The following is a 27,755-nucleotide window of genomic DNA, read 5'->3' as shown; positions in this document are numbered from 1 at the left end:
CCTTCAAGTAGCTATAAAGAAAATTAGAAGCATCATTATAGGAAAAATTTTAAATGCGTTTGAATTTTAAATTCTTACGAAATTGCGTAACAATAACGATTTATCCTTATTTATCCTCAAACGATTTTAAATATTTGTTATTTTTCAAAAAGTATAAGTCGTAGATACTTAAAAATGTCACCAGTTCTTTAGATTGGAATTTTCTTTACATAATTTAATTTTCAAAATATTTCGCTTATTTTAATGCTATTTATAGGTATTTGAAATATTCGTTTTTGTTTAGTTTTTTTTTTTTTATAAACATCAATAAAAATTTTTTTGGCCGAGTCAAAATACTTGAAAATTGTATACAAAGTTCCTCATAAGTTAGTCTTATACTGATTCAACAATTATAAGAATACAAATAGGTACAACTTTTAACTTTATTTTTATTAGCATTTGAAGTTCAATTATTAACAAAAATTCGTCAAAAGCATGAATATTTGCAAATTATTTTGTAGGTAGGTATAATTCATAAGATTTTTGTATAAGTAGCTAAGAGTTGAAAATTGAATACAAGATTTTCCATAAGTTTAGTTTACAATAATTATAAAAGAATTTAAATTTTGGTGTATTCAGGTCATTAAAACATAAACCACCTTTTTCACCAATCACTGGAAACTATATCCTAGGCTGACAAATCATCTTTATCCAGTATTGTTTTTCGTATTCAATGATACCTTTTAATGGATTCAAATTTAATACATCAATTATAGTGACCTGCTATACAGCAGAACATTACTCACTTGACCACTCTTATTTTATTTTATAAATCAACTTTCTGAATATTTTTAACATTTTCATATTTTGAATTAATATTATTGAGCACTTTTCATGGTATCATTTGGTTGATTATAAATTTAGTTGAATAGGTATGTCACACAAAGTATTATTTATGAATTTATTACTTTAAACATATAATATTATTTAAGTACTCAAATTATTATTTTCTATAAACAATAAAAATATGTTCAAAATATTTACTTTAATTTTTAGCTATTTATGAAGGAAATTCAATTTTTTAATTTTTGTAACTTATAAGTTATAAGAAAGATAACTAGAAGTACAAAATAAATTATGTAAAGTTAATACAAATAAATTATAAAATATGTTTAAAAAATAGAGGTCGACACATAATATCTGACTGAAATCGTTTTTCGTATGAAATAATTTATTATTGAATTCAAATAAAACATTTAAGACATCCATAAATAGTAATAGTTATTAGTTACCTAACATTAATATATCGTATCACGATAACACTGGAACCTTATAATATACAGGAATATAATGACAGCATAATATTGACCTTTTTATGGTATATTTTTATAAATTACTGATTAGGTAATTTTAAAATGTTGACCTGTTGTATTCATTGCATTTTAAAAATGTCGAGTTATTAATGTTTAATTAATTTACATTGATTATTGGTCGGAATTCGTTACGTCTTAAAATATTAATAAATTAAAGTATTAAACTGGAAGCCAACACAACTGGTGTCTTTGTGTTATTATGTTTATCACAATTTATTATTGTATTGCATATCTTTTCACTCTCGTAGTCTCGTTTAAATGTCGGTTTCCTAATCGCTCAGAAGTTGCTTTTGCACGAGTGATAAGTGAAAACCATAGTTTTTCTCTCGTTTATTTTGTTGGCCAAAAAGCGTATGTTTGGCGAACACATTAATATTATAAAATATTTCGACTGTCGACGTCCGACAATGCCGTCAATCAATATACGTCAACGGTTATCGACTGGTTATTGCTGATTTTATAACATGCCTGAAATAAACTAATCACTGTTTAAAACTATTTCATACCAAAAATTATTGTACTCAATAACGCTACTCGTGTCATGATTTAAGGTAATAATAACAATCAACAATATTACCTATATTATAATATTAATCATAAATCCGTGATTATTTTAATATCTATTAGGACCGTGCATCCCGCTATCAGCTCGGACCGCAGTGAAGACGTAAAGTAGTTGTAGTGCGAGTGCCATGATAAAGAACCGCGGGAAATAAAACTGATTGCAGCGATTCTCAACTAACCCAGACAGTGCACTGTTCATAATTATTTTAAGATATAAGGTATAGTAATAGGTACATCTAATTCATCTCTTTAATTTATTTAAATACATTTTTTTTTATTTATAAATATCGTGGTTTACATAAATCGTGGTAGTATAGATAATAGACAATAGTTCTTTTATTATCTATGCGTGGTATCGCATTCCGGTGATCCATGTTGTGTATGGCACTGTGGTATGTGCTCATTCGGTATTTTCACGTCAACGCTCACGATAATATTACCGATGTTTCGGCGTTCCAAGTTTTTCTAATTTCTACACCGAATTATTACCTTGACGCCACTCGTTGTTGTCTTTTCTTGTGCCTATCGAAACGATCGTTCGTTCATAAATACCCGTGAAGCCGATTTCGAGTATACGGCGATTAGTGGTCGTACAGTATTCAGATCGTGTTAGATGTTTCACTGCTTACAGCCTATAAATACGAACATGTAACTATACAAGTATTTTCGTTCATGTATTAATGAATTTGACTAGAATCACACTATGCGTTTTGTCGGTTGCCATCCGACAAAAACTGATCGGGAATTAAACTGCAACAGTCAAAACAAAATAGGTTTAAATATAAAACGAGTTATGCGGAACCGTTTTTTTCAACTATTGGGAAGCGACTTGCAACATGTTGCGGTCGAACTGACAAAACGCAGAATGTGATCCTAGCCTTACGGTGCTAGGTGTGCGTTACGGTATTTGACAGAAATCAGCGTTTTGACTAATGTTCTGGTTTACAATAATTATTACAATGAAAACAAAATTGATGCTCCAATATTATGTTTTATGCTTTTAATATTTTTTAGATATCGTGTTGGAACGCTCAAATAGCTACTACATTGTACATTAGTTCATTGATTTATTTTACATAATCCAGTTTTGAGGTTTGTACAATCAAAGAAATACCTTATAATTTTATAATTATCCTTTTATCATTTAATCTATTATCTAAAATCAATAAATAAAATTAATATAAATTAATGTCAGATGTTTCTTATAGTTTAAGATTTAATTAAAAATTTACTACATCAGGGTACTAAGTACTACATCCTGTTAATCTAAATAGCTTCTAGATCAATGTTATGCTAATACCATTAGCATATATTAACTGATATTTATAATATTCTATGTCAGCTATGACTATTATATTTAAATTATCAATGTTTTTTTATTCAAATTTGTTACTAACAACAAATATTTTTATTGGTATTTGTTTGTTATTACATGTGTGGTATGTGTCATTGTGTAACACATTGGCCTTCTTACCTGTTTATTCTGAAATTTTTTGTAAATAAAGTAAATAAACCCTTAAGGATTCATTATTTTCATTAATAAACATTGTCTGTAAATTGTACTAAAAAATTAAGTACAATATTAATTAAAATAATGAAAAATTAAATTAAAAAAAAAATATTAATAATTTATACTTAAGTTATATTTTTGAACAGTTGAGGAATTTTTTCTAGTATTTTTATCAAAATTTAAAAATGTTCATATTAGTTACACTATTGATATGTAATTAATGTATAAAAGTTTTTAATTTTTAGTAACATTAAACTTAAAAAAGAATAAATTATTTAATTGATAAAAAAAAAAGTTACAAAAATACTTCTTAAATCACTAATTTGTATTGAAGCTTGCTGATAAAGAGTGATATCTAAATTTGATAGCCGTTATTCCTAAAAATTAGACTAATGCATGGTATTAATTTAAGTATCAAACTTTAACTTAGGTATATAGTTTGAATATTATTAAACTCATATTTTATTAGCATTATAAATTTATCAATTAAAGTTAACTTATAATTTTAAATTTACAAAGTAAAATTACTCAACATTTTTTAAATTTAATTTGTACCTTATTAAATGTATAAAATTTAAAAAAAAACTTAAATTATATTTCAAAATATATTTTATCTGCAGTACAAAAATAAGGAAAATAATAATTTTAATTATGTTTTGTATAGGTATTTCATATATTCACCATGGAACAACCAGATTTAAATTATTTAAAGATGGTCATACGCAGTATTTTAACAAGCTCTCCGAGTAAAATGACAATATCACAAATATTAAGTGAATATTCTAATTATGAAGGTTGTAATTTATCGTTTGAGCATTTGGGGTTCACGACTATTTATGAGTTACTAGAAAATATGACTGATGTTTTAAGGGTAAGTTGAAAAAAATTTAAAGTAAGTTTAACTAGTGATTTAGTATTTTAATACATTCCATGAATTAAATAAATTATAAATTTTATTAAGAGATTACAATCCTTTTTTAGATGATTATCAGAGCTTATTTTAGGGAACATTATTCAATAAATTTGTATAAAAAAAAATAATAGTTAATTTGTTTATTTAGTTTTTTGAGAGTACTGCTATCATTACACAGAATAGTTGTAGTTAAGTAGATCTAATCATCTAGTAAAATATAATCTAAGTGGTTTTTATGTTTGCTTTTTTAATAAAATGATTTTTCAGTAAAAGCTATTTTTATATATACCGGGATATATACTTAATTTAACTTTTGTGTATTAATTTATTATGTTAACAAGTTTTTGAAAATAGCTTTGATTAAAATTTAAAACATTAAATGTGTTAAGTAAATTTTATACCCATTTGGTTTGACTCTGTTATACTAACGCATAACGCACAATAGTAAATTTACTTCAGTAGTTCAAACTTAGTTTTATGAGTTTTAATATTAGAGTGAACTATCAATTATTATAAAATTTAAAGGTATCATCTGTTTTAATTTTCATATTTTGTTTTTAAATCTAGATAAGAATATTTTTAAATTGCAATATTTCAAGTACTAGTATATTGATTAGTATTAAAATATAAAAATAACAGGAATTAAAAAAAAAATTTATTTCTTTATCTACAAAAGTACACCGTTCAACATATTTTCACCATATTAAATAATATTTTCAAGAAAATTAAAACATTTTGAAATAATGAATGTTGTTCAATAAAATAATAATTCATTTTAAAGTTGAAACTGTAAACTATATACAAGATGATATTGTCTTGAAACTTTGAAGTGCCTTGAATTAGGCACCATTATATTTATTGACATGGGGTTGCTTATACATTAGTACAATGATTTTTAGCAAGATTCTGAATATTTGTTTAGACAGTGCACATTGAAGTTCTGAACCGATAGAAATTTGATTCATAGTATGCAGAATTCTAAAACAAATATTTTTGTTGTATAATTTTACACATTTTGTTATTTAAGTAAGAATTTGCATTTTGTAGGCTTAAGAACATGTATATGCATATTTCATAGAAGAAACAAAACAATTTTTTTTTTAATCGCCTTATTTATGTATGTGAATATTTAACTACTTTTAAACGTATAAAGTTTTGAGCCGTAATTATACATTTATAAGGAAATTATTTATTTATACGGCTGATAAAATTTCTAGATTAAACTGTTTCATTTATTTATAATACCTTTTAAATCAACAAAATAATGAATATTGTAGTATAAAAATTTACATAGGTGTGTGTTTCTTCTTCAAAAACTGTTTACAGACTATTTTTAGTCATTGACTTATAACTGTCTTGTGGGAATGGGAAACGGATAAAAATTTTAGTTGCTAAAGGCACTAAATCATAAAAAATGACGCAGATGGTTATAAAAAATTATTATGCATTAAATACAGCTTTTAATCTTACTACTACATGGTTTATAGAATATTTTATTCGTTGTTGAATTATATTAAATATATGTTATTTATAATTGACATTATTTTATTTTAGATACCACATAACCCAAGTATGAACTCAATTATTACACTTATTGTTGGTGAAAAAACTTCACATCTCAGAGAACTTGTCATAAATCAAAAAACTAAAAAGCAGCGTCCTAGAAGAAATATTTCTACTCTAAGAAGTAATAATAATCACTTGCTGAAGTCTGCCAATTATAAATCTCGTGTTAAAAATCATAATAATCATAGAAATGAGTCTACTATTTCTACTAGATATGAATATAACACTCCTAAATATGACTATAGATCTCCTAGATATGAATATAGCACTCCAAGGTATGATACCAGTGCTCGTGGATATGATCATGTTAAAACCAAATCTGTAAACTCAAAATTTAATGGTACTGTAACAACAAATCTCAGGAGTGGTGTAGAAAATCTGTGTAATACTTCAGAAGTAAGTTTTGTTTACAACATTAACAATAATAATTTTTTTTAAATATTGTTTTAATTGTCATTTAGATAATAAGTATTTATAAATTAAAGAATTTTCTAATAAATCATCCAGATTATAAAAAAATGGGTACAAGTAATATTGAAGAATCTATAAATATGTTAAAACATTTTATCTATATTGATAAAGGAGGAGTACATCTCAAAGGTAATAATGTAAAAAGTTTATTTATTGCATACTTTATGCATATGTTCATTAATTACAAAATCATTGTAGCTCATACAAATAGTAAAACTTTTTGTTTCATTCTATCATGTAATCATATCTATCATTTGTGTAATTTTTAATCAAATTCATATTTATTTTTAAATGTTCCATAATTTTAATTGTTTGATAAATTGCATTAAAGCCTTCGACCTTGTAAACTAGTAAATTAAATTATTTTATTATATAGGTATTTACATATTATCAAAAGATAGTTGAACTGCTTAGATCTATAGCTTTAATTAAGGCTCCTGTACTTTCCATCATAAATAAAATTATAATAATCTTAACACAAACTCATATAAATGTATATAAAGCATTATTAAGTGTTAACACTGTTTTATTTTTCATAATTTCAGAAATTATCGACAGTTAACTTAGGCCATTCCTTATCCAAATAATATCTTACATATTATTATGAAAACTCTCCCAGTTTGAGTTTTGTGCTTCCCATTCATTAAATATTTTATTAAATACAGAAAGGATAATATTTTTTATTCTCATTCAATATTTTAATATGGACTTATGTATTCTTAAAATTTTCACAAGTATTTGATTGTGTGTTGCAAAATAGCTTATTGTATGACAATGAAATAAATGATTTTCCTAGGTTACTATACATTCATCAAATCATATCTCATAATATTGTTTTTCAATTAGGTACATTTCTAAGCTTTCTGACATAGCAAGTAATAAATCCATGGCAAAATTTTATCCTCTGTTCTTTTTAGGATTTTTGTTACCCAACAATCTACTATCCTTAATACACCAGTGACCTGCAATCAATGCTGATTAGCGCATAGCGTTTAATAATTTAAAAAATCGACTCTTAATATGGTGATTTATCTGACTTAGGAGATGATTTGTCAGTCTAGAATATTTAACGTTAGATACAAATACAAACAATTTTATGAATTTTGAACTACAAATTAATTTGCAAATATTCATGATTTTGACGAATTTTTGTCAAAATTTGAACTTCAAATGCTAATAAAAAAAAAAAATTGTGCCATCGGAATCCACCCCCGAAGTTCGAAATTGAAGCATTATTTCGACTAGTTATGCTGTACACAGACACAAAAAATAATAAAAAACATACATCATTGTAAAATCAATATATTCATCACTCCATTCAGAATCTATAAATCACTTATAAAATGTTAATTTTAAAATTAATCCTATGTCTTAATATTATTTTCTATGCCTACTTATTACTACTTTAATGTTAAAATATCTTGTTATAATTCTAGACCAGAGGTTGACTTGAGCTCAACTCATAAATATAAATTAGTTTTACAAAAATTCATCTGCAGGCATTTAAAAGTATTTTTTAATAATTAACATAATTTGTTAAAATTTATTTACATGCTTATAAAATTCTTAAAACCAACTGGGACTAATGATCTTTATTTGTAGGATAATTATTATTTATTTACTTATCATATATTCTAATTTTTTATATTATGCACATATTTACTAAAACAAGTATGCTTATACTTTTTTATGTAATAGAAGTTTTAAAAAATATTATATGTTTTGAAGGGAATAATTATGTATATTAAAATGTTTGTACTATTTATTTTGTATTTAATTTTAAGATTCTCCATTCGAAATATTTCCATCTAAGAATACTGATACAAGAAAATGCACAAAGCCGATACCTATGAATTTTTTAAATGGTATTGTTGATGAAAACGAAGAAATGTTATATTTGGAGCAAAATGATAATTACTTTGATGAAATGGATGATTTCAGTTACGAAAATCCAAACATATCTGGTAGGTTTACTACTTACCTAGTATATTTATTATGTATATTAATATACCATACATTTAATGACCACTAGTTAATAGAGTATAAGTATAGTTATACTTTTTATTTAAAATAGACATGATGTAGTACTTGATTATCAGAGTAATTAAACATTCATTATATTAAAGGTAAATTTATTATAGTTCATAATAAGTATTAAGAGTTAATTTTAGTTATGTCATACTTTATATGTATCTAATAAATTTAATCATAGCAATAACAAATAAAGTATATAGCTTTATAGCTTTACAATTATATAATCAATATTTAGCCAGGATAGTTATTAAATTACAACTAACTTGATGTTGCCAATTAAATTGCTTTTGAACCGTACCTAACCTAACTCATGACTAACCAACTTTTTCAACACTTGAAATTAAAATGGATTTTTTAAATTATTTTTTACATATTCTATAGCTTTAGAACTATCTAAAAACAATTTTTTTATAACAATAAAAAAAAACATGCATTGTAGGGTTAATCGGGACAAGATAAAATTTGGCTGGTTTCTATAGTATTTGAAATTACAACTACACTTGATCACAAAGATACTGCGGTTTCATTAGTTTAATCTTAATAGACTAGATAAGGTATAATAATAAGTAATAAAAAAAAATATGATGTGCTGTAAGGTCATTTAATATTGTTAAGAGAAGTAGAGTTTAAACTATTTTAATATAATTCTGTGTTTTAATAGAAAATGAACACAAAATAAGCCAAACATCAATCACTACTACACTTCATGATAACACAACCTTGCCGAATGGTATTTCCCCACAAAAAACTGAAGGTTGTCAGACATTGAGTACCGATGATTTAATGTCACAACTACATAAACCGAATCAGTCAGCAGCTCAGAACTTGGTTAATATGTTCAAAACAGGTATTATGAATATTGTATAATTTTTTTAAAATTTTTTTTTCAATATTGTTTGATTAATCATCAGTATAAATTAGGTTTAATACATAATACTCTGTATGTTCTACTATAAAATTTACAGACTTATAATAAGATACCCTATTTATTTCTCATAGAATGAAAATGATTAAAAAAAAAAATAGGTTATTGTATTCAATTTATATATTTTTGTAACAGTTTTAATTATGTGTTATTTATTTTTTATTTTTCACTTATTTCAACATTTAAATCAGCAAAAATGAAAATATTTACTATACAACACTAGTTTTTGACAGCATTGATATAGTTATTTTGATGATCTTTTTACTAAATAATTATACAAGCATTTTCTAGAAATTAGATGTTTTTAAATATTTTTGATGTTTTGAGTTTTTTTATATTCATTTTAAGTTAAAATTTTAATGAAATTATAACAGTTTTAGTTATTTTGTAGTAATTCAATAAACATATATCATAGAGATCTTGAAACTTTTTGCCATCACGTAAAATTTTCAAAATACATTAATATTGGCACTATTATCTATTTTCTCTAGATTCTCTTCACATGTCATTGTTGACTTATTAATTAATAATAATTATTGACAAACTGTAAAATGTTGTGATCTTGTAAGAAGTGGAAGCTCTCCTGACCTGAGAAATTAAATTATTAAATAGTGATACTAGAAAGAGTGCCAGAAGATAATAATGCTAAACTTTGATTCCTTGAGACCAACCAATGAGTTTAAAATAGAAAAAAATAAATGCCACGGAGAATGAATATAATGATTTTCCTTTAATATTCAATTATGTTTCGATTTAAGAATTCTTTATAATAAATTAAATTGTAATTAATTAAAATTATATTTTTATTCTTATATTTATTGTCATCTATGTGTTGTAGATTTAAATAATTCAGTGTCAAAAAATAATCACATAGTTCCAACTCAAATTAGTATTGAAAATAAATGTTTGTCGTCAACAGTTCAACAATTCACTACTAAACCTTCTTATAAAAAAGTAAATATTATTATTATTATTTAATCATTGCTTGTATTTATCATAAAGTTTAATGGTCTTTAAAATTTTAAGTTTCTTATTAAGTTTGCTTATGTATGATTATTGATTAATAACTAATATGTATACATAATTAAATTGTGAAATCCTTATTCAAATTTTTGATGTTAAACCTCATTATGTTGTGTATGCATACAAAAACTCAGATAATGATGAGTTAAGGCTGGGCATTACATTCTTTAGTTTATCAATGGAGAAGATATTTATCGTGCAAGCATGCTTTCTCGTTTTAAGCAATAATAGTTTACATCCCTCTTATAATAAAATCGAAGCTAAAATCAATTTAGTTTATTGGATTTGACCATTTTCTTCATAATGTTTGCACATATACTAATCATAGAGCGACGAACTACACTTCCTCTTTTATATTTTATTTATTTTCTTCATGTTGTTTTAATATTCTGTCAAATTTTTAATATAAATTATTTCACAAACCATATTTTTGAAAAGTTCTTTAATTATTTGAGTAATCTCTCTAAATTATTAAATAGATAAATCTTGTACTTACTTTTCAAAGCTTAATATTACTATTCGGTTTCAACTTCAAGTTAGTTTCTGAAAATAAAAACCTTTAGTCCGTAGTTTTTTACCACAGATAATCTTATTTGACATATTTAAATACCACTGATTGTTTGATCTAATGATGTTTATTGACAAGTAATTATCATACAACAGGTTCATTTCATTAAAATATTTCGATTAGAATTCTTTCAGCTAATTCATTATAAAATATATACTGTGATGTGATTTTTATAGTTATAGTTATATAGCTATAAAAATATAGTATATAATATTATAATATAATTATTATAGTTCAATTATAAATTCTAATTATTGATAAATAACTAAGTTGTTTTAAATAATGTATAAATCTGATTTTGATAGCTAATAATTTTATTCTAGAAAGTGTATCAATGTCTTTGAAAATTTATTATAAAAATTTATAAACTTATAATTTATACAGAAACCATTTGTTAATAGTTATGTTATTTTTTACAAATTGTCTAGATTGTATCCAAAAAAGAATGCGAGAAAAATGGTGATATGAAAAGTAAGTGCATAGCAATTTTTACATAAATTATTTTATAATTTACAGTTTTGTAAAAATCTTATAGTACCTACTTAAACTTGAACTCATTAAATATGTTTAATGTTCATACAGAACAAAAAAAATGAATGATAATTGTTATTTTTTTAATATAAACATTATTATATGTACATCATTCATAAAATATTCTTTACAATTGGGTTGTTATTGTACATCTAGATTCGTTTAAAACACAAAAGGATGATTATAAAAGTGCCATTGTTGCTATTATAGCTAGATCTAATGAACCAATTACTGTAAATAAAGTGTTATCTATATTTCAAAAGGAAAAAGGTTATGCCTTTCCATTTCAAAAATTTTTTTGTAGAACATACATGGATTTTTTTCGTTTGTATCCAGATATGTTTAAAGTAACTATTTTTTTTTAATTTGAGAATATTATTCTATAATATTAAGTATAAAAGTATAAATAAAAATTGTATTTTTATAGTTGGAAGATCAATGTTCCACCAACAGTGTTGTGAGTCTAGAAAAACAAATTATATTGGAACCAAAAACAAATATTAGAAAACAGTTTAATAAAGCATGTAAGTCATAAAAGTAATTATTTATAGTTGACTTGCATTGCATTATATATTTATTGAAATGATTTTAAAAATAATGTTTAATTAAACAATAATAAATTAATTTAATTACTAGTTTTTTCTAGAACATAGTTAAAAATGTTTTTAAGATATGTAAAATAATTCTAATTAAAAATGTTATTTTGTTATTAATTTAATGTAAATTATTGAAATAATGTATAGTTTAAAATATCTATAATATTCTAAAATCATTATATTTTTTTAAAACTAATTTTCTATACTATTAATGTTACATTAAATATTTATATTAATTTACTATTTATATTTTAAGCCATATTTAACAATGTTGCTGTTACCAATTCAGAAAATAAAATTTTAAATAACAGCAAGATTATATCTGAGTTGATATCAAACAAAAGTGGTGATCAGATAAATAAATATCCTCTTGATGATAACTTATGTCAAACACAAGCACCGTAAGTATTATATATTATTATTTAATAAAGGATTTTACTTTGAGATCAAAACCTTATTTTAAATTGACCTTTGTGATACAAAACGTGTGATTTAATATTGGAGTAATTTTAGAGCTGATCTAATATCAGTTCTTACATTATTAGTCTAATAATGATCGTCCTTGTAAGGAATCGAAGAATCGTAATTCATGGAAGAATTTTCTTCATTTACCCATGAATAAGTTACTTTCTCGGATCTGTATCTGTTTGGTTGTCCGTTTTGTTCGGTATAACTATATTTTTGTGTAGACGATTCTCTGTCTCTTTGTATTCGATGATAACCCTATCTTGGCAGAGGCGAGCCTCAAGCTCTACAGACGATTCTTTGGCTTTCTTGAACTCTATGCCTATCCCGAAGCCGGTTAAGGTGAGCCTTCGAATTCTGTTGATAATTTTATATCTCTTACTGAACGTTATCTTTGGAATTCATTGTACTACGACCTATGCAGTGACGTATTTAGGGGGGCAGTGGGGCATAGGCGCAACAAAGTCAATTTTTTGGGGAGGCTAGAACAAATGCAATGCGTGTAATGTGTTTATTTTGTTTTTTGAATGTGCAACATTGATAATATCTGAAATAATAATAATGTTTGAGGGGGGCCAGCCAAATATTTGGGGGGCTTTAACCTTCAGCCCCCCCCTCTAATTGCGCCTAACCTAACCCAACTGGCTTGGGCCCTGGACGTTAAATTTCTAGGGGCGGTAAATTTTGGAGAGCATTTAGATGTAATACGATATCTAGGTCATTTGGGTGATAAAAAAAGTACTTTACTTGGGGTGCAAAATTACCTAACCTAACCTATGTTTGAACGACGGCGTCTTCCAGACATGACTTTATAATTTCTGTACAAAATTTACTCAGCTCTTGTTTGAAATCACACCTAAAACCATACATATGTCTATGAACAAATTGCCATATTATTAGTATGTGGTGCAGTAAAAATATCCAATGGGTACTAAAATACTTACTATTAGTTGGACTAAAAACAAAAGATCTGTAATATCTTCGAAAATATTCATTTAAATTGCATGCTTTAAAGGGGCCATAATGGCCATATTGATCTATATTAAATGCACAATTTATTTAATGTACTTAATTTTATGAGGACTAATGCTATGTATCTTAAGATCTTTAGTGATAGTGATAACCTGGAAATAACATGTGTTTATTAAAGTTGTTTTGTTATATAACCCTATATTTCTCCATAATATAATTTTAATTATTATGATTTTCTTTTTTCATTTCAGTTCTGTAAAATCAATAGATTCATATGAAATGTATGACTCTGATACAGTATTAGATACAATGAAAGTTAAAATGCGCCGAATTTTAAGTAAACACAAAGATGGTATATTATGTAATGATTTTATGGATGTTTATGGTGTAAGTATTTGATTAAGTTTTCCACATTACTATTATATTGTTATTCTAGTGAGTCCTTTTGCATTCTATGGCAACCATTTTGTTGATTATTAAAATTGAGGAAATGGCTTATGGTTACTTAATTTATTAGTAAATGATTCAATCCAAACAAACAATATAAATTACTTTATTAGTTAAAAATTTTTATAATAAAATAGATACCTACATTTGTATCATTAATAAGTATTTTTTGCTTTAAAACTAATTTGATTGGATTTAATAAATCATTCAACAACAATTAATCTATTGGTTAATTATTTTCTAGAATGAATACAACAGTCATTTTAATTTTTCTGAATATGGATTCAGAAGTATGAGAGATATGGCATACAAGTTACCATCTGTATTTTATGTTAAAGTAACTGATGATGACAATGATTGTATTCTATTTGAAGCTGATAGACGAAGTGAACTAGAAAATAACTTAGAAGGTTAGTATGGTGAATGTATATTTATTTATTTTTATTTATTCTTCAAGAATATAATGGGCCCCACTGAATATGTTCTTGTATATGTATATGTAATATAATTAAAATATATTAGCTACATATATATATAACTAGTATCTAATAATAATTAGATTTATTTGAGATCAAAAATGATAGTATTAAAAAATAACATATTTGATAAAATAGCATTCATTGATATATTATTACTCAATACCTACTCTCTTTAAGCGAAATTTATGTTGGAAGCAGGGAGTTCAGTTCATAATTTCATGTTTTGTAATTTATTAAATACGAGGTTATAAATATGTAAGCAAGACTTAAAAATTAAAAATTAAGTAGAAAAAAAAAATTTTTACAAGGTTAACAGAAAAAGAGAATTTTTAATAATTAAATAACATAGTAATGGGACTATTAGCAAAATAACTGCAAATACATTTACCAGTTTTAAATCTTGATTATTCTCAATAACTTATGATTACATAGTAATTTATTAAATAACTTTTTCGTTAATTCGCATTACAATTTACCATCAGTGTTATATTGAGTTTGTTTAGAATTAAGTTATCTTCAGTGATAATTCTTGTATTTTTCCTATTTGGATGTTTGAAGTTAGATTTATTTTTATGTATTTCTATTATGATAATTTTATCATAATTGATCAAGGGAGCAGTAAACTTAAAGAATTTTAAATAATCATTATATTTAGCAAATCCTTTCCATATAATTAAACCTTAAATTAATATTGATTGAACAATTATTCGCCTTATTACACTATGACTTCAAGATATATTCTTTAAGGAAAATACGCATTACTATTATTTATAGATAAGCTATTTTTTATGTACCATTTATTAATTATCGAAAGCCCTAAATTTATTTTCGTTTCTACTTCATTCCAATTCTGACCTTCAAAAAACAAAATAATATTGTCTATAGGATTTCCATTTATGTTCGATACAAGCAAGTCATTTATATATATTGAAAAAAGAATAGAACTTAAAATAGTCACCCTAGATATACCTAATATTAAAAATAAAAACATGATATAAAAATATATATATGTGCTTTTGCTAGATCCTTTGTGCTCTAGTTATATGATTTCGTCTGATGTTCTTAGAGTTTTCTAATAATTGGATGGTCAATGAATTGATTTAGCCTCGTTTTGTATTTATGAGCAAACATTTGGATTTTGTCTGAAATTATAGGCAGCATTATGTTGAATATTATTATTTATTTCAAAACTGGTAAGCTTCAATAATCCAAAGAATAATGTTTTGACAGTGTATCAATATTAGACTTACTGACAATCCCTACAGTCAAATATTACAGTTCAAATTGGTTTTATTATAGTTAAATATTGTAGATATTTATTTTTGATGTCTATTTTTGAGTGTAATCCAGTTAACCAGTAATCTTTTTGTATCTATTAATTAACTTTCATCATTTTCATCTAAGTATTATATAAAAATTACATATTATATAACAGTTTAAAATGTTAATTTAATTTAATCTCATCTAAATTGACTATCCAACAAACTTGCCTATCTAACCATGCATCAAAATAATTTTATTGGAACACTGCATATCTAAAAAGTATATTCAAGCCACTTCTGATATATTAGATGTATAATTAAAATAAATGTGTTCAGTATTTTTTAATTAATATCAAATTATTTTTTTTTTCAGATCCATCACAGTATTATAAAAATATTCCGAAGACTATATTGTATAATCTTTCTGATTTCTTTAATAAGTATCGGAATGGTGTCAAATTCAATGAATTGATGTCTTTATACTGTGTAATATATTAAATTTAATAATTTTTATTTACAACAAATATTTTAGTTTTATTTTGTTTTTAGGCAGAATATGGCCGAGCTTATGAACCTTTAAAATATGGCTATTCTTCTGAAAAACACATGTTTGAAGCTTTAGACAAAATGGTTGAAATAGAAAATAATGAACTGTTTACAATAGATCCTTTTGCCTATACAAAATGTTTAAAAAATAAAGATGAAGATATAGATAACTATGATAAAAGTTCTGTTGTATTAATGGTATGTAATAAAATAGTTTTTACCTTTTAAGATAATACATATTATCTTTTATATTTTATTTTCTTAAAGAAGTAAATCATTTGAATTATTTTTAAGTTTTGTTGAATAATTTCAAAAACTATTAAAAATGATAATTCAATTTTTATTTCATATGATATAATTGCTTAAAATAAGTTTTACTGAGTTGTTTTGTATTGTATACAGGATCATGATTTCTTATTGCATTACTCTGGCAAGGATATCTGCAATGGAAAATTTAGGTACTCTAAAATAAAGGTGAACAATCAAAAACTTACAAAAGTCATAGTTGCTGAAATTTATAACCCAAGTTCATTTTATATTCAATTAGCAGCAGAAGTCAATAACCTGAATAGTTTCATGGACAGATTGCAGTTGGTTTATTATTTCATTGATTTGTAGTTCCATTGTTTTTCTTAATAGCTTTGTAACTTATATATTGTTATAGAGTGTACTACAACAACAATGAAGAAAAGTACAAAGTTGTACCAAACCTTATTCTTCCAGAAATGGCATGTACCTCACGTTTTGAAGATTCCAAATTGTGGCACAGGGCTACAGTTTTAAAAATTGTTGATGAAGAAAATGTGCAAGTAACTAAGATTTTTAAACTTATATAGTTAATATTAATCTACAAGTTGATAACAATTTGTTTTTATTTATAAGTTAATATTTATATAGGAAGCTATTTAGTTAACTTTAAACCAGTAATCATACAAGTCAAGTTTCAATACACACTTATAATAAATAATTAAATAAAACATTGGATACAAATTATCAGGAAATTTGTGTTGGAGATACCATATTTGTTTATAAAAGTAGGAAATATTAAATGATCTAATATATTGTTCTTGGGTATAAGTAGGACCATCTCGTCATTCAACCAATTTTCCATTTCTTTCTGTCAGCTACACTCTTTCTAGTCTATACCTTTATTTAAAGACACCACATCTTGTATCTATTCTCCCTTTCACCATACTGTACTCTGTTTTGCTTTCTTTTATTTCAAGTCCACTTTCTTCCTGGCTTCCTCTAGTCGGCTGAATAGTGTTCTTAAAATATCACGTGATTCGTGTAAAAGTACCTAATCTTCCGCATATGCCAAAAATACAACTGAAATCTTGTGTAGTGACACTTTCTCATGAGGTGCAGATATTAGTTTCACTTATTACTTTTTCTAATGCTAAATTAAATAAAACATGTGACATAGATCTACCCTATCTAAGACCTAACTTATTTATTTGTTTATTATTCAAAAACCAAATTAAACATCTAGTATTTTTTAGGTGGTTTTAGATCATATTATCTGGTTATGTGTAATTAGTAGTTGATTTTTAATATTTTTAACTCTATATGAATTATAAAAAGTAAATTACAATGATAATATAACATCTGTAACTATAATTAATTTTAAATAAAGTATAACTAGTAATATATGGCTAGTACTACTAAGTATTTCTATTTAAAATCATTTTTTTGGTGTGGAAACTAAGCTGGGTTATGTAGATTTTCTTACCCTGTAAAATGTTGTAAAGATTTTTGTTTAGGAGTTACTGTAAAGACTACAGTTTCAATAATTACTTATAATAAAAAATTAACAATTGGAAAGAGTTCAGAATTACAATAATATAATGATTCTACCAAGTACCAGTCCATCTACACAGTTGATATTAATAGTGTTAATTTGATAATTGTGTCAATATTGGTCTAAATTTATATACATACTGTTATCGATATTTTATGTGTAAACACTTTAGTTTTTCAAATTTATTTATTTATTTTTTAATAGATTTTATAATTTAATTTAAAACAGATTTGCAATTTTGTACGCTTTTTTTAAAAATTATTTTTATTGTAACCTATTGTTTTGTTTTTATAATATACTTTTTATATTAATCAAATTTATTTAAATTTTACATGTTTAAAACTGAACAAAGCACTTCATTTATTTGGCAAAATATTCAGCTTATTTTCATTATTTTTTAGTTATTATATGTTGATTATGGATCAATTGAAGTAATACCAAAAACAAATGTAAGACTTTTAGCATCTCAATTTGGGGCATACCCTACTCAAGCAGTATATTGTGGTTTGTACAATTTTAATGAATTGAATTATTCACGAGAAATAAGTGAATCTTTTGCTGAAATGACTGAGGATCATGTGCTAGAAGCACAGTTTCATCTGCCAAAATCTGAAGTAATTTTTTTAAACAATCATTGTATTATTTAATTAAATTAAATTAAATTTTTTTAACAGGGTGGTTCTCAAAAAATGATTGTTACATTATTTTTGAATACTGAACATGAAAAAATTAATATAAACAAAAAATGGTAAGTTATACATTGTTTTTATTATTTTTATTATATAAATGTTAATTATTTTGATATCAAATGAAATTATATTTTTAAACCCACTATACTTATTATCTGAAATTTGATGTCTCCAATTTTGAAATGAGTTGTGAGTCATGTCAATATTTTTGTCTTTAGTGGCTATAATAAGAAAACAATTTTTATATGAAATCATTATTTTATTTATTTTTAATGTTACTTTTAGTTCTAAAGAAATCATAAATCAATTAAATACAAATCTAGAATCCATTAGAAGAATGATTTACAGAGTAATGCAAGAAAAACAATGAAATTTTGAGTAGAAATGATAAAAAAAGTAAAGCAACAAGAAAAGAAAATGTTCTTTGTTTACCAGATTTATATATTTTTTTTTAGTTATATTATTCAATGTATTCTTGCCACTTGAAGTATAATTAAGTACAACCTAGTATACAAATTAAAAGTTCCATTATTATTACATAGAACCAATTTGTGTAAAGTGTTTTTATTTATATATTTTTTTCCATATACTATGCAAAATGTGAGGTATTGTAACTAGTATTTTTAGTTATTAAATTTTTTAAGAGAGCATGCGTTATCTACCTCTTACATGTGTAAGACACACTAAGTTTTTGTACACCAGTTTCAATAGTATGCTTTTAGTTTTGATATTAGTTTTGACATTGACGTATTATCAAACTTTTAATAAAAAAATATCTGTATTCTCTTGTTGGTTTTTTATGATATTCTAATTTTTAAGTGAGTTATGAGTATGAAAAATATTAGAAAATGCTCATGATTCACTTAAAAATTAAAATATTTTTAAAAAACCAACGATAGAACACAGATAATGTTCTTATCTAATCGGTATAACCTATAATGGGTCAATTCATTCCAATATCAAAAGCATACTATGTGAAAGATGGAGAGAATACATATGGGTGCAACTCCTCTTAACTGTAATTAAAATTGATTTATTATTATTTTTATACTTGCTTTTTTTTTTTTTTTTTGTAAATCTTAAATTTGTAATGGGCACATTGTACTAGGGTGTTTGGTTTTTGGGGCTATACTATTTGTATCATGTGGTTTACAAAAAAGAAAAACTACACATATTATGAATTAATATGTAATTAACTATTATATTTTTATTAGTTTTACCAGGGGCTTATTATGTTATAATTATTATTTTTCTGTTTTTTTTTTTTATTGCAATATTTCTAAAATTCTTGACTTTCGTGTTATGCATTTAAATCATTATTATAATGAACTGTTAAAGTATAAAACTCATGTTAAAATAGATGGAATGTCCATATTCCATACTAAATTATGAGTGTATGTGTAATTGTATAAGAAAGAGCTGAGCTGCTAAATATAATTGTTATTTTTTGAACGGAGCTTAGAAATTATTGGTGTATGTTTAAGCTATTTAATTTGTGTTATTAATTACAATGAAAAAGTTATGATTGTTTAGTCTCAAATATTATTAGGTTATGAGCCAGATTTTATTATAATCATATAAATAGTTATGTATGTTGAATCTAATTTAAATAAATTATATAAGACATTGGCTATAAGGTATTACTGGTTTCAAAATTGTATTTGTACTATAAATTATTTTATTTTTATTATTTTTCTGTTGTCATGTTAAGTGTGTTAGAGAGTCACATAATTATTAAAATTTCAAAGTTAAGATACAAACATTGTTATTCATCTGACATTAGGCTACCTAGCTACAAAATAATACACCAATTGCTAAATTTTCGTTACATTTATATTTTATTGATATTAAGATAAATGGCAGTCTAGCTAGAATGCATTATTTTATTATTGTTGGTTTTGTACCATACACATTTTATTATTAATAATCAATATAATGAATCAATACATACATGTTTGCTAAAAGTATCTAGACAATTTCAGATTTGTCTTGATTGCTAATAAAATTTCATTGTAGTATAATATGAAAATAAATATTAGGTATACACATTTTAAGTACCTAAATACTGAAAATAATAGATTTAAGTATAGTTTATGTATTATGGTTTAATTGCTTCAATTCAAAGTTTATTGTTAATTGATGAAATGTCAATAAAAGCGTGTCTTGAATATAATAAATCATTAGATTTCATTGAGGGCTATGAAGATCTAGGGCATTTGGGTCGATCAGAAAAGTCTGCAAAACTTGTTCTTGTTGTAATGATCCGTGGACTTCATAACAAATGGAAACTACCTTTTGCTTACTTCATAAGTAGTACTGGAGTCACAGGTGATCAAATGGCCAACATTGCAAGAAGTAGCATTGTGAAACTATGTGAAATTGGATTTTCACCAAGTATAATTACGTGTGATCAAGGTACAAGTAACCGCAAAATGTTTTCCATGCTTGGAGGGACTCCTGAAAATCCGTATACAGTAATTAACTCTAAAAAAATTTTCTTAATGTATGATATTCCTCATTTGATGAAAAGCATTAGAAATAATCTGCTTACAGGAAATATCATACTCACAACAAATGAAGGGGAGAAAAAAATATGTTTCAATGATTTCCGTGAAACATATAAAATTGACTCATGTAGCAAAACGACAAGAGCAATGTGTAAAATTGATCAACGGCATTTGTATCCGAATCCATGGCAGAAAATGAGTTGTAAACTAGCATTACAAGTTTTCAGCAACACCTTCAGTGCAGCAATTAAAACTGCCATTGAAACCGGTGAATTAATTTCTTCCACAGCACAAGACACAGCAAATTTTTTCCTTCAGTTAAACAATGTTTTTGATGTTCTGAATAGCAAAAATTTATACGATAAAAACCCATACAAAAAACCGCTAAGTGAAAGAAATTTAAAGGGCTTATCAATTATTTATGAAGCATTGGAAATGTTTAAAAATATTAAAAAACAATGTTTCAAAAATCAGTCAAATACCAAAAATAATATTCCACCATGCTTCACTGGGTTTGTTTGGTCTTTGAATGCAGTTTTGCAACTTTATGAACATGAAAAAAGTACAAATCCATCACCAACAAAATTCTTCCTTCTGACAAATAGACTTTGTCAAGATGCACTTGAAAATTTATTTTCAATTTTCAGACAACGCTGTGGGTACAATAGAAATCCAACTAGCAAATCATTCAGATGTGGTTTTGCAAGTATTTGTTCCTTTTGTCTTTTAAATTGTGCATCTGAAAAATCAAATTGTGAGGACGATGAAGACAATTTTTTAACACCAGAAATATTAACTGACTTACTCATTGATGATACACCAAAAGATAAAGATGTGGACGTACCAAAAACTACTTTCATAGCCTCTTCTAGTGAAGGCTATGACTCTTCTAGTGATTCAGAAGATACGTCATATGATTGTACGGAAAATAAATCACTACCAATGTCTTCTTTGTCATTAGAAAAATGTTCCTTAGAATATTACGCAGGGTATTTAGGTATGAAATGTTTCAAAAAATTCCAATGTAATGAATGTTATTATCAGTTAATCAGTACAAATAAAAGCCTCGTAGATAAAGATCAATTGTTTATACTACACAAAACATTTGATCATATTGAATGGACATCTATAGATATGGGTTTAAAAGCACCTACTAAAGAATTAGTAGATTTTGTATATGAAAGTCTGAAGGTATTTCAAAATAACTATGAAAATATAAAATGGAAAAAAAATTTGGTATCTTCATTAATAAACATGGCTGAAAAAAAAATAAAAAACAGTTTATTAGAAAATATATGTCAAAAAGAAAAAAAATTTATATTAAATAATTTATTTTCTATTCGAATCTATAAAGAATGCAAATGGTCTATGGATAATGTTAAAAATATAAATAAAGGAAAACAAAACTCTAAATTAAGTATACTTCAACATAAATAAGGATTTTTTGATTATTGTTGTTTCATAAATTTAAATATTGAATTGGTACGTACCTAATAATATTTGTATTTGCTTAATATATTATTAAGTGCTTAATTTTATTATAGTTATGTATTTGTTATTTAGTTTTATACAGTTATTAATGTTATTATTATTCTTTATATGTCATGTACAAATTTAATTTTTTATTATTGTTGTTTCATAAATTTTTTTAATTTAAATATCGAATTGGTACGTAGGTACCTAATAATATTTGTTTTTGCTTATTATATTATTAAGTGCTTAATATATATTATTATTATCTTTGTTATTATTATAATTATTTTTTGTTATTCAGTTTTATACTGTTATTCTTATTCTTTATATGTCATGTACAAATTTAATTTGCATTAATTGTAATTTATTAAATTGAACCAATATTATGATGTACCTAATATTAATATATTTTTAAATCTTAAATGTTTAAAATATGTGTTAATTCTATTAAATTATTTTACTTTATAATTTATTATCAAATTTTACAGATTTATAATTTATAATTTATTTAATCCACCTATGTATATAATCACTTAAATTTAAAATGTTGATTTTTTGAATGTAAATTTTATTATATTATCTAAAATCTTAATAATTAATTAAAATTCAAAATTTAATACCTACCAATAATAAATAATTGTTTAAACTTCAAAAATAAAGATAAAATAATGATGTATGAAATTTGTGTAGATCTATACTTGTACATTTTAAGGAAATAACAGGAAAATATGGTTAAAAAATAACACCATACATATTTTAGATTAGGTACATGCTACAATTTCAATAGTTTTCATTTGGTTATGAATGTTATGATAACTTCTTACAAAAAAATTGAGAATTTAAAAAGTTGTATTTATTTGAATTTAACTAAGAAATCATTATTTCTTAGTATGTAACATTTAATAGAAACGTAAACAATTTAATGATGACATAATATTTTAATTTATTACAATAATAAATACTTAGGACTTACCTATCTACAAAGTTTTCATTGAAAATATTTCAGTATTTCACACGCAGACAGATACTCCGATAGAGCTCGGAGACGATTCTCCACTCGCCCGCCAGTGACACACACTACACAGCCCATGCGCTGCAGCCTGCAAGGTCGCACAACGCACAGGCGAATTAGGTATTTCTCTTTATACGAAAAATGAAAATCCCTGGTCTCTTTCCGGAAATACCTATATTCTGTATACATGAAATTTTTGATAACATCATTGATTATAAATACAAGTGTACTTTATAAATATTATAATCAATGATAATATCATTAATCATTATTCATTATTATGTATTTATGTTTGGTTAAGCAAGAGGCAGTGGCGGATTTAAGGGTTCAAAGAAAGTCGGTAAATCAATAAGAGTGGCCTCGTACAAAATGTATCAGTAACATAATATTTACCCCAATTTTACAAAACCGTTCGCTTCGTTCGCGAGAAATAATAACCAACCAAAATTGTATAGTAACAAATAATCTTCTAATTAAAAAAAGTTTTTATTTATTTTTAACAAATAAAACAAAATTAAAAGTAGGTATATTTAATTCCTGTGTAGAATGTGGATAATAATTGAAATATAGTTTGACAAAAAACCATTAAAATATAATAAAAATATGAAGCAATAAACTTGATGGTAAGAACATTATCTGTGTTTTGTTGTAAATTTTTTTTTAAGATAATTCAGTTTTTAAGTGAGTACTGAGTTATGTGTGTATAATAAATTAAAATTAAAAATGCTCATAACTCACTTAAAAACTAAATTATCGTAAAAAAAACTTCCAACAAGACACAGATAATGTTCTAACCATCAAGTGTCATAATAGATCGATCCCTCTAATTTTTAAGCTAACAGCATAAAACTTGAATTTCTGAGCGTAAATTTGGTATGTCACGCGTTTGTAAGATGGAGACAACACACACTTATGAGGATCCTATTGTCAAAATATTTTGAAATTTGTATCATGTATAGAAAATGATAATATAAACATTTGATGAAAATTTCAAGTACCTACAGTTATAATATTACTTAATAGTTTTTGTCGTTTTTGAATAACAACAAAAGAAGAAAATCGGTGTATGAAATTTGGTTAATTTAAGGCCTTACGGGTATAATATCCAATGTCTAACTTCAAACGCTCGTAAAAAATTAAATTGAGTTCCGATAAACCATTTTTTTTTAATGTAGAAAAACTCTTAGGGGAGTCTTGTATGAAAATTTCATATCTTAGATATAAATAGGAAATTTTTTATGAAATTCTAACTCAAAATAATATGCCAATTTACGTGTTTTTGATGAATTTTGTAAAAATTTTGACTTAAGACGCTCATAAAAAATGATAGTGGATTTACGGAACTTTTTTTTTAATTTCTACTTACATCAACGTATGAGAAACGTTGTAATACATTTTCAATTTTTTTGACCAACCAAAAATTTTGTTTCACCAATAGGTAGGTAATTAAAAAAAAATAATAATACTTGACATTTTCTTATGCCTTTATAAATAGCTCAAAAAAAGTCCCAATATTTTGAAAATGTAGGGTAGTAACATAAAATATATTCAGTAAAAATTTCATCTATATTCGGTTATTTTTTTTCAAAAACTGATTTTGCGTAAAATTCTCAGTGTTTTCGTAAAAATCAAAAAATGTACAAATTATTTATTATTTATTTTAAATTATTATTCAAACGTACCAATAGTAAAATTAATCGTAGAAAGTAAAAAAAAAAAATATAAACTATTCAGCTTGTATTTAGGTATATAGTATTCAGGGTTAAGTTATTTAAAGTTGAAAATAATGTAAATATTCGTTTACGGTTTATTCAATAAATAACAATTATAATATAATATTATCTAATGGCTAATAATATATTAAATATATTTAAGAAAATGTCAATATAAGTATTTGTAGAACATTTGAAGTCGACGAGTATTCATTGTATTTTTAACTGACGTTGAAATCTAAATGAAATAACATTTTGTTTATTTCATCAAAATATATGATTTTACTTTATAATTAATAAAGACGATATAACGAAAATAATATGATCCATTATAAGTATCCAGAAGATACTTTCGGTTATTAGGTCTAGGTGTATAGCAACTATTTATAAATGATTAAATCATGAAACATGAGAGAAATATCGACAATATGATTTATGATCAACTAGGTAAATTATTAAATTAAATATATACGAATATTCGACTTTATACGAGTGTTAAAGATTGTGTCCGTGCAATATTATGTTCTTTGACGCTTGATCGGAGCCCGAAGAACGGTGGTCACCAACGGGCAACGATATCGTAGCATAAAGGACGACACATGCGGCCGCCGAGATATTGAGAATTGGGATGCAAATTGCAAGATTCACGACGCACAGATCACTGGGTGGACGGGTGGGGTGGACGGGCGACCACAGCCAGCGCTTGCCGCAAATCGGAAAATAAAATAATATGTCCATTAATTCATACATTTAGGTTGTAAATGGCAACGGGAATTTATGACCAAATTAGGCAACGTTGTATCGCAAAGTATATTATGGTGATGAAACGTAAATTACGTAGAGGTGTCAACTGCACAATATTACACAATTTCAATTACATTTTATTATATTATTATAGTCTATAATATAATTTTAATTATAATTTTTTTTTATATTTTCATTAAAACACGGCGCGCGCTCTATTGACAGTTCTGGTGAACTAATTCAATACGTATCATAATATAGGCAAGATGGTCTCTCTATACTATCTATACTCAATGGTTCTACTAATGGATTTAATAAAGAAAAATATAATTATATTAAATTGTATAATCAACAATAATTTCTTAATAATAACCTTTTTTTTTCTTTTTGGAACTGGCGGTGCCGCGGAAATTGCTTTCTCAATACTATCCCAAACTTTATAATAACCTATAATTATCATAAAATGTATTAGTAAACATTGAAATATATTATATCATTAGTATAATAAATAAAAATAAAACTAATATTTAATATAGAACATAAGTATAATAAGAAGATATTATTTAAAACAATTTAATTGTGCTTTTTTAGAGCTACCCATATTAACTACAAACTCAAGCTTATTGCTATTACCAATTCTTCGGATACATAATGTTTATTTATTGAAGTGCAAGGGTTGAATCCAATCCAAATATGCTTAAAATTATAATAAATAAATTGAAAAAATATCAATAAAAATTGTAAAAATAACAATTTGAATAAGAAATAATGAGTCCTTGTTGTTGGCTAGTTTCATCGTTCTGTAAAACAAAATGAAAATATTTATACCAAAATCTTAGTGCATTCAAATTAAGTTGTAAACACACTTTCTCACATAATATAGTTCACGTTACTTCTTATAATTTAGGTAGTTAAACATTGAAATGACTTGAGGATATTTTAGTTTATGTTTTGGTAATGGCAAAATATCTTTACTGGGGTGCTGTTTGCCTAGTGAAATATTTGATTTTTCTACTACCTAGTGAAAACAAAAATGTTAAGATTTTTAAAAATTTATTAGTTTAACCCGGCATCATTCTCATTAGATGGCTCGTCTGCATACCGTTTAGCGATTTGCATTTGAAAAACAAATCATGAAAATCGCTAATCGGTTCATTAGATCTTAAGTATACATAAATGTAATAGGTATTAGGTACGCACTAACTCACGACACCGACGTCGAACACTTAAACTCTATCATATGAATTGCGTAGATATACCGATAAAGTAGTAAAAATATTTCAAAATACATTTCAATATAATATTCTAAAATAACGTACCTATATTATAATATTATATACCTGCAGCAGAAACAAAGAATATAATTTAATTGTAACTGAATTATTATTATAATCATTGGCGAACTGATAGGGTGGCACAACGGGCAAATGCCACGGGCCCAGGGCTCCAGAGGAAGGGAGGTCCGTTAGAAAAAATAGCTCACCGTTATTACATCTAATACAACTAGGTTCTAATAAAATTCAATCACTTTAAAATAAAATAAATATAATAACTAGAAGAATGACTGATACACGCAACACGCTTATTGGTAGA

General features: G+C 25.1%; 1 protein-coding gene across 3 annotated transcripts; it reads left to right on the top strand.

Annotated features, from left to right (window-relative positions):
• Window positions 1-2,007: 2,007 nt before the first annotated feature.
• On the top strand, window positions 2,008-19,262 carry LOC114129628 (uncharacterized). Of its 3 annotated transcripts, none has more exons than XM_027994428.2 (21): window positions 2,008-2,134; window positions 2,931-3,008; window positions 4,091-4,297; window positions 5,894-6,301; window positions 6,367-6,505; window positions 8,161-8,340; window positions 9,072-9,257; window positions 10,174-10,289; window positions 11,355-11,397; window positions 11,614-11,804; window positions 11,885-11,981; window positions 12,310-12,454; window positions 13,742-13,877; window positions 14,182-14,347; window positions 16,052-16,164; window positions 16,228-16,422; window positions 16,627-16,814; window positions 16,889-17,033; window positions 18,427-18,639; window positions 18,700-18,773; window positions 19,000-19,262. In XM_027994428.2, exons 3-21 carry the CDS (start codon window positions 4,109-4,111, stop codon window positions 19,082-19,084), a joined length of 3,009 nt encoding a protein of 1,002 aa, XP_027850229.2. In that variant the 5' UTR covers window positions 2,008-2,134; window positions 2,931-3,008; window positions 4,091-4,108; the 3' UTR covers window positions 19,085-19,262. The 3 variants fall into 3 exon arrangements, with proteins under 3 accessions (XP_027850229.2, XP_027850228.2, XP_050062131.1); XM_027994427.2 differs by lacking the exon at window positions 2,008-2,134 and adding an exon at window positions 2,174-2,564; XM_050206174.1 differs by lacking the exons at window positions 2,008-2,134; window positions 2,931-3,008 and adding an exon at window positions 2,174-2,564.
• The last annotated feature ends 8,493 nt before the right edge of the window (window positions 19,263-27,755 follow it).

This window comes from Aphis gossypii, chromosome X, assembly GCF_020184175.1.
Source record: "Aphis gossypii isolate Hap1 chromosome X, ASM2018417v2, whole genome shotgun sequence".
Lineage (NCBI taxonomy): Eukaryota > Metazoa > Arthropoda > Insecta > Hemiptera > Aphididae > Aphis > Aphis gossypii.
Note: the sequence above shows the minus strand (reverse complement) of the source record. Positions and strands in the feature narration are given on the sequence as shown.

What these genes read in the sequence shown, in the direction of transcription:
- LOC114129628 (XM_027994428.2), top strand. Translation starts at nt 4,109, where the DNA reads ATGGAACAACCAGATTTAAATTATTTAAAGATGGTCATACGCAGTATT. An exon ending in GGTTAATATGTTCAAAACAG is followed by an intron (nt 9,258 to 10,173) that starts GTATTATGAATA and finishes TATGTGTTGTAG; the next exon opens with ATTTAAATAATTCAGTGTCA. An exon ending in AAAGTTCTGTTGTATTAATG is followed by an intron (nt 16,423 to 16,626) that starts GTATGTAATAAA and finishes TATTGTATACAG; the next exon opens with GATCATGATTTCTTATTGCA.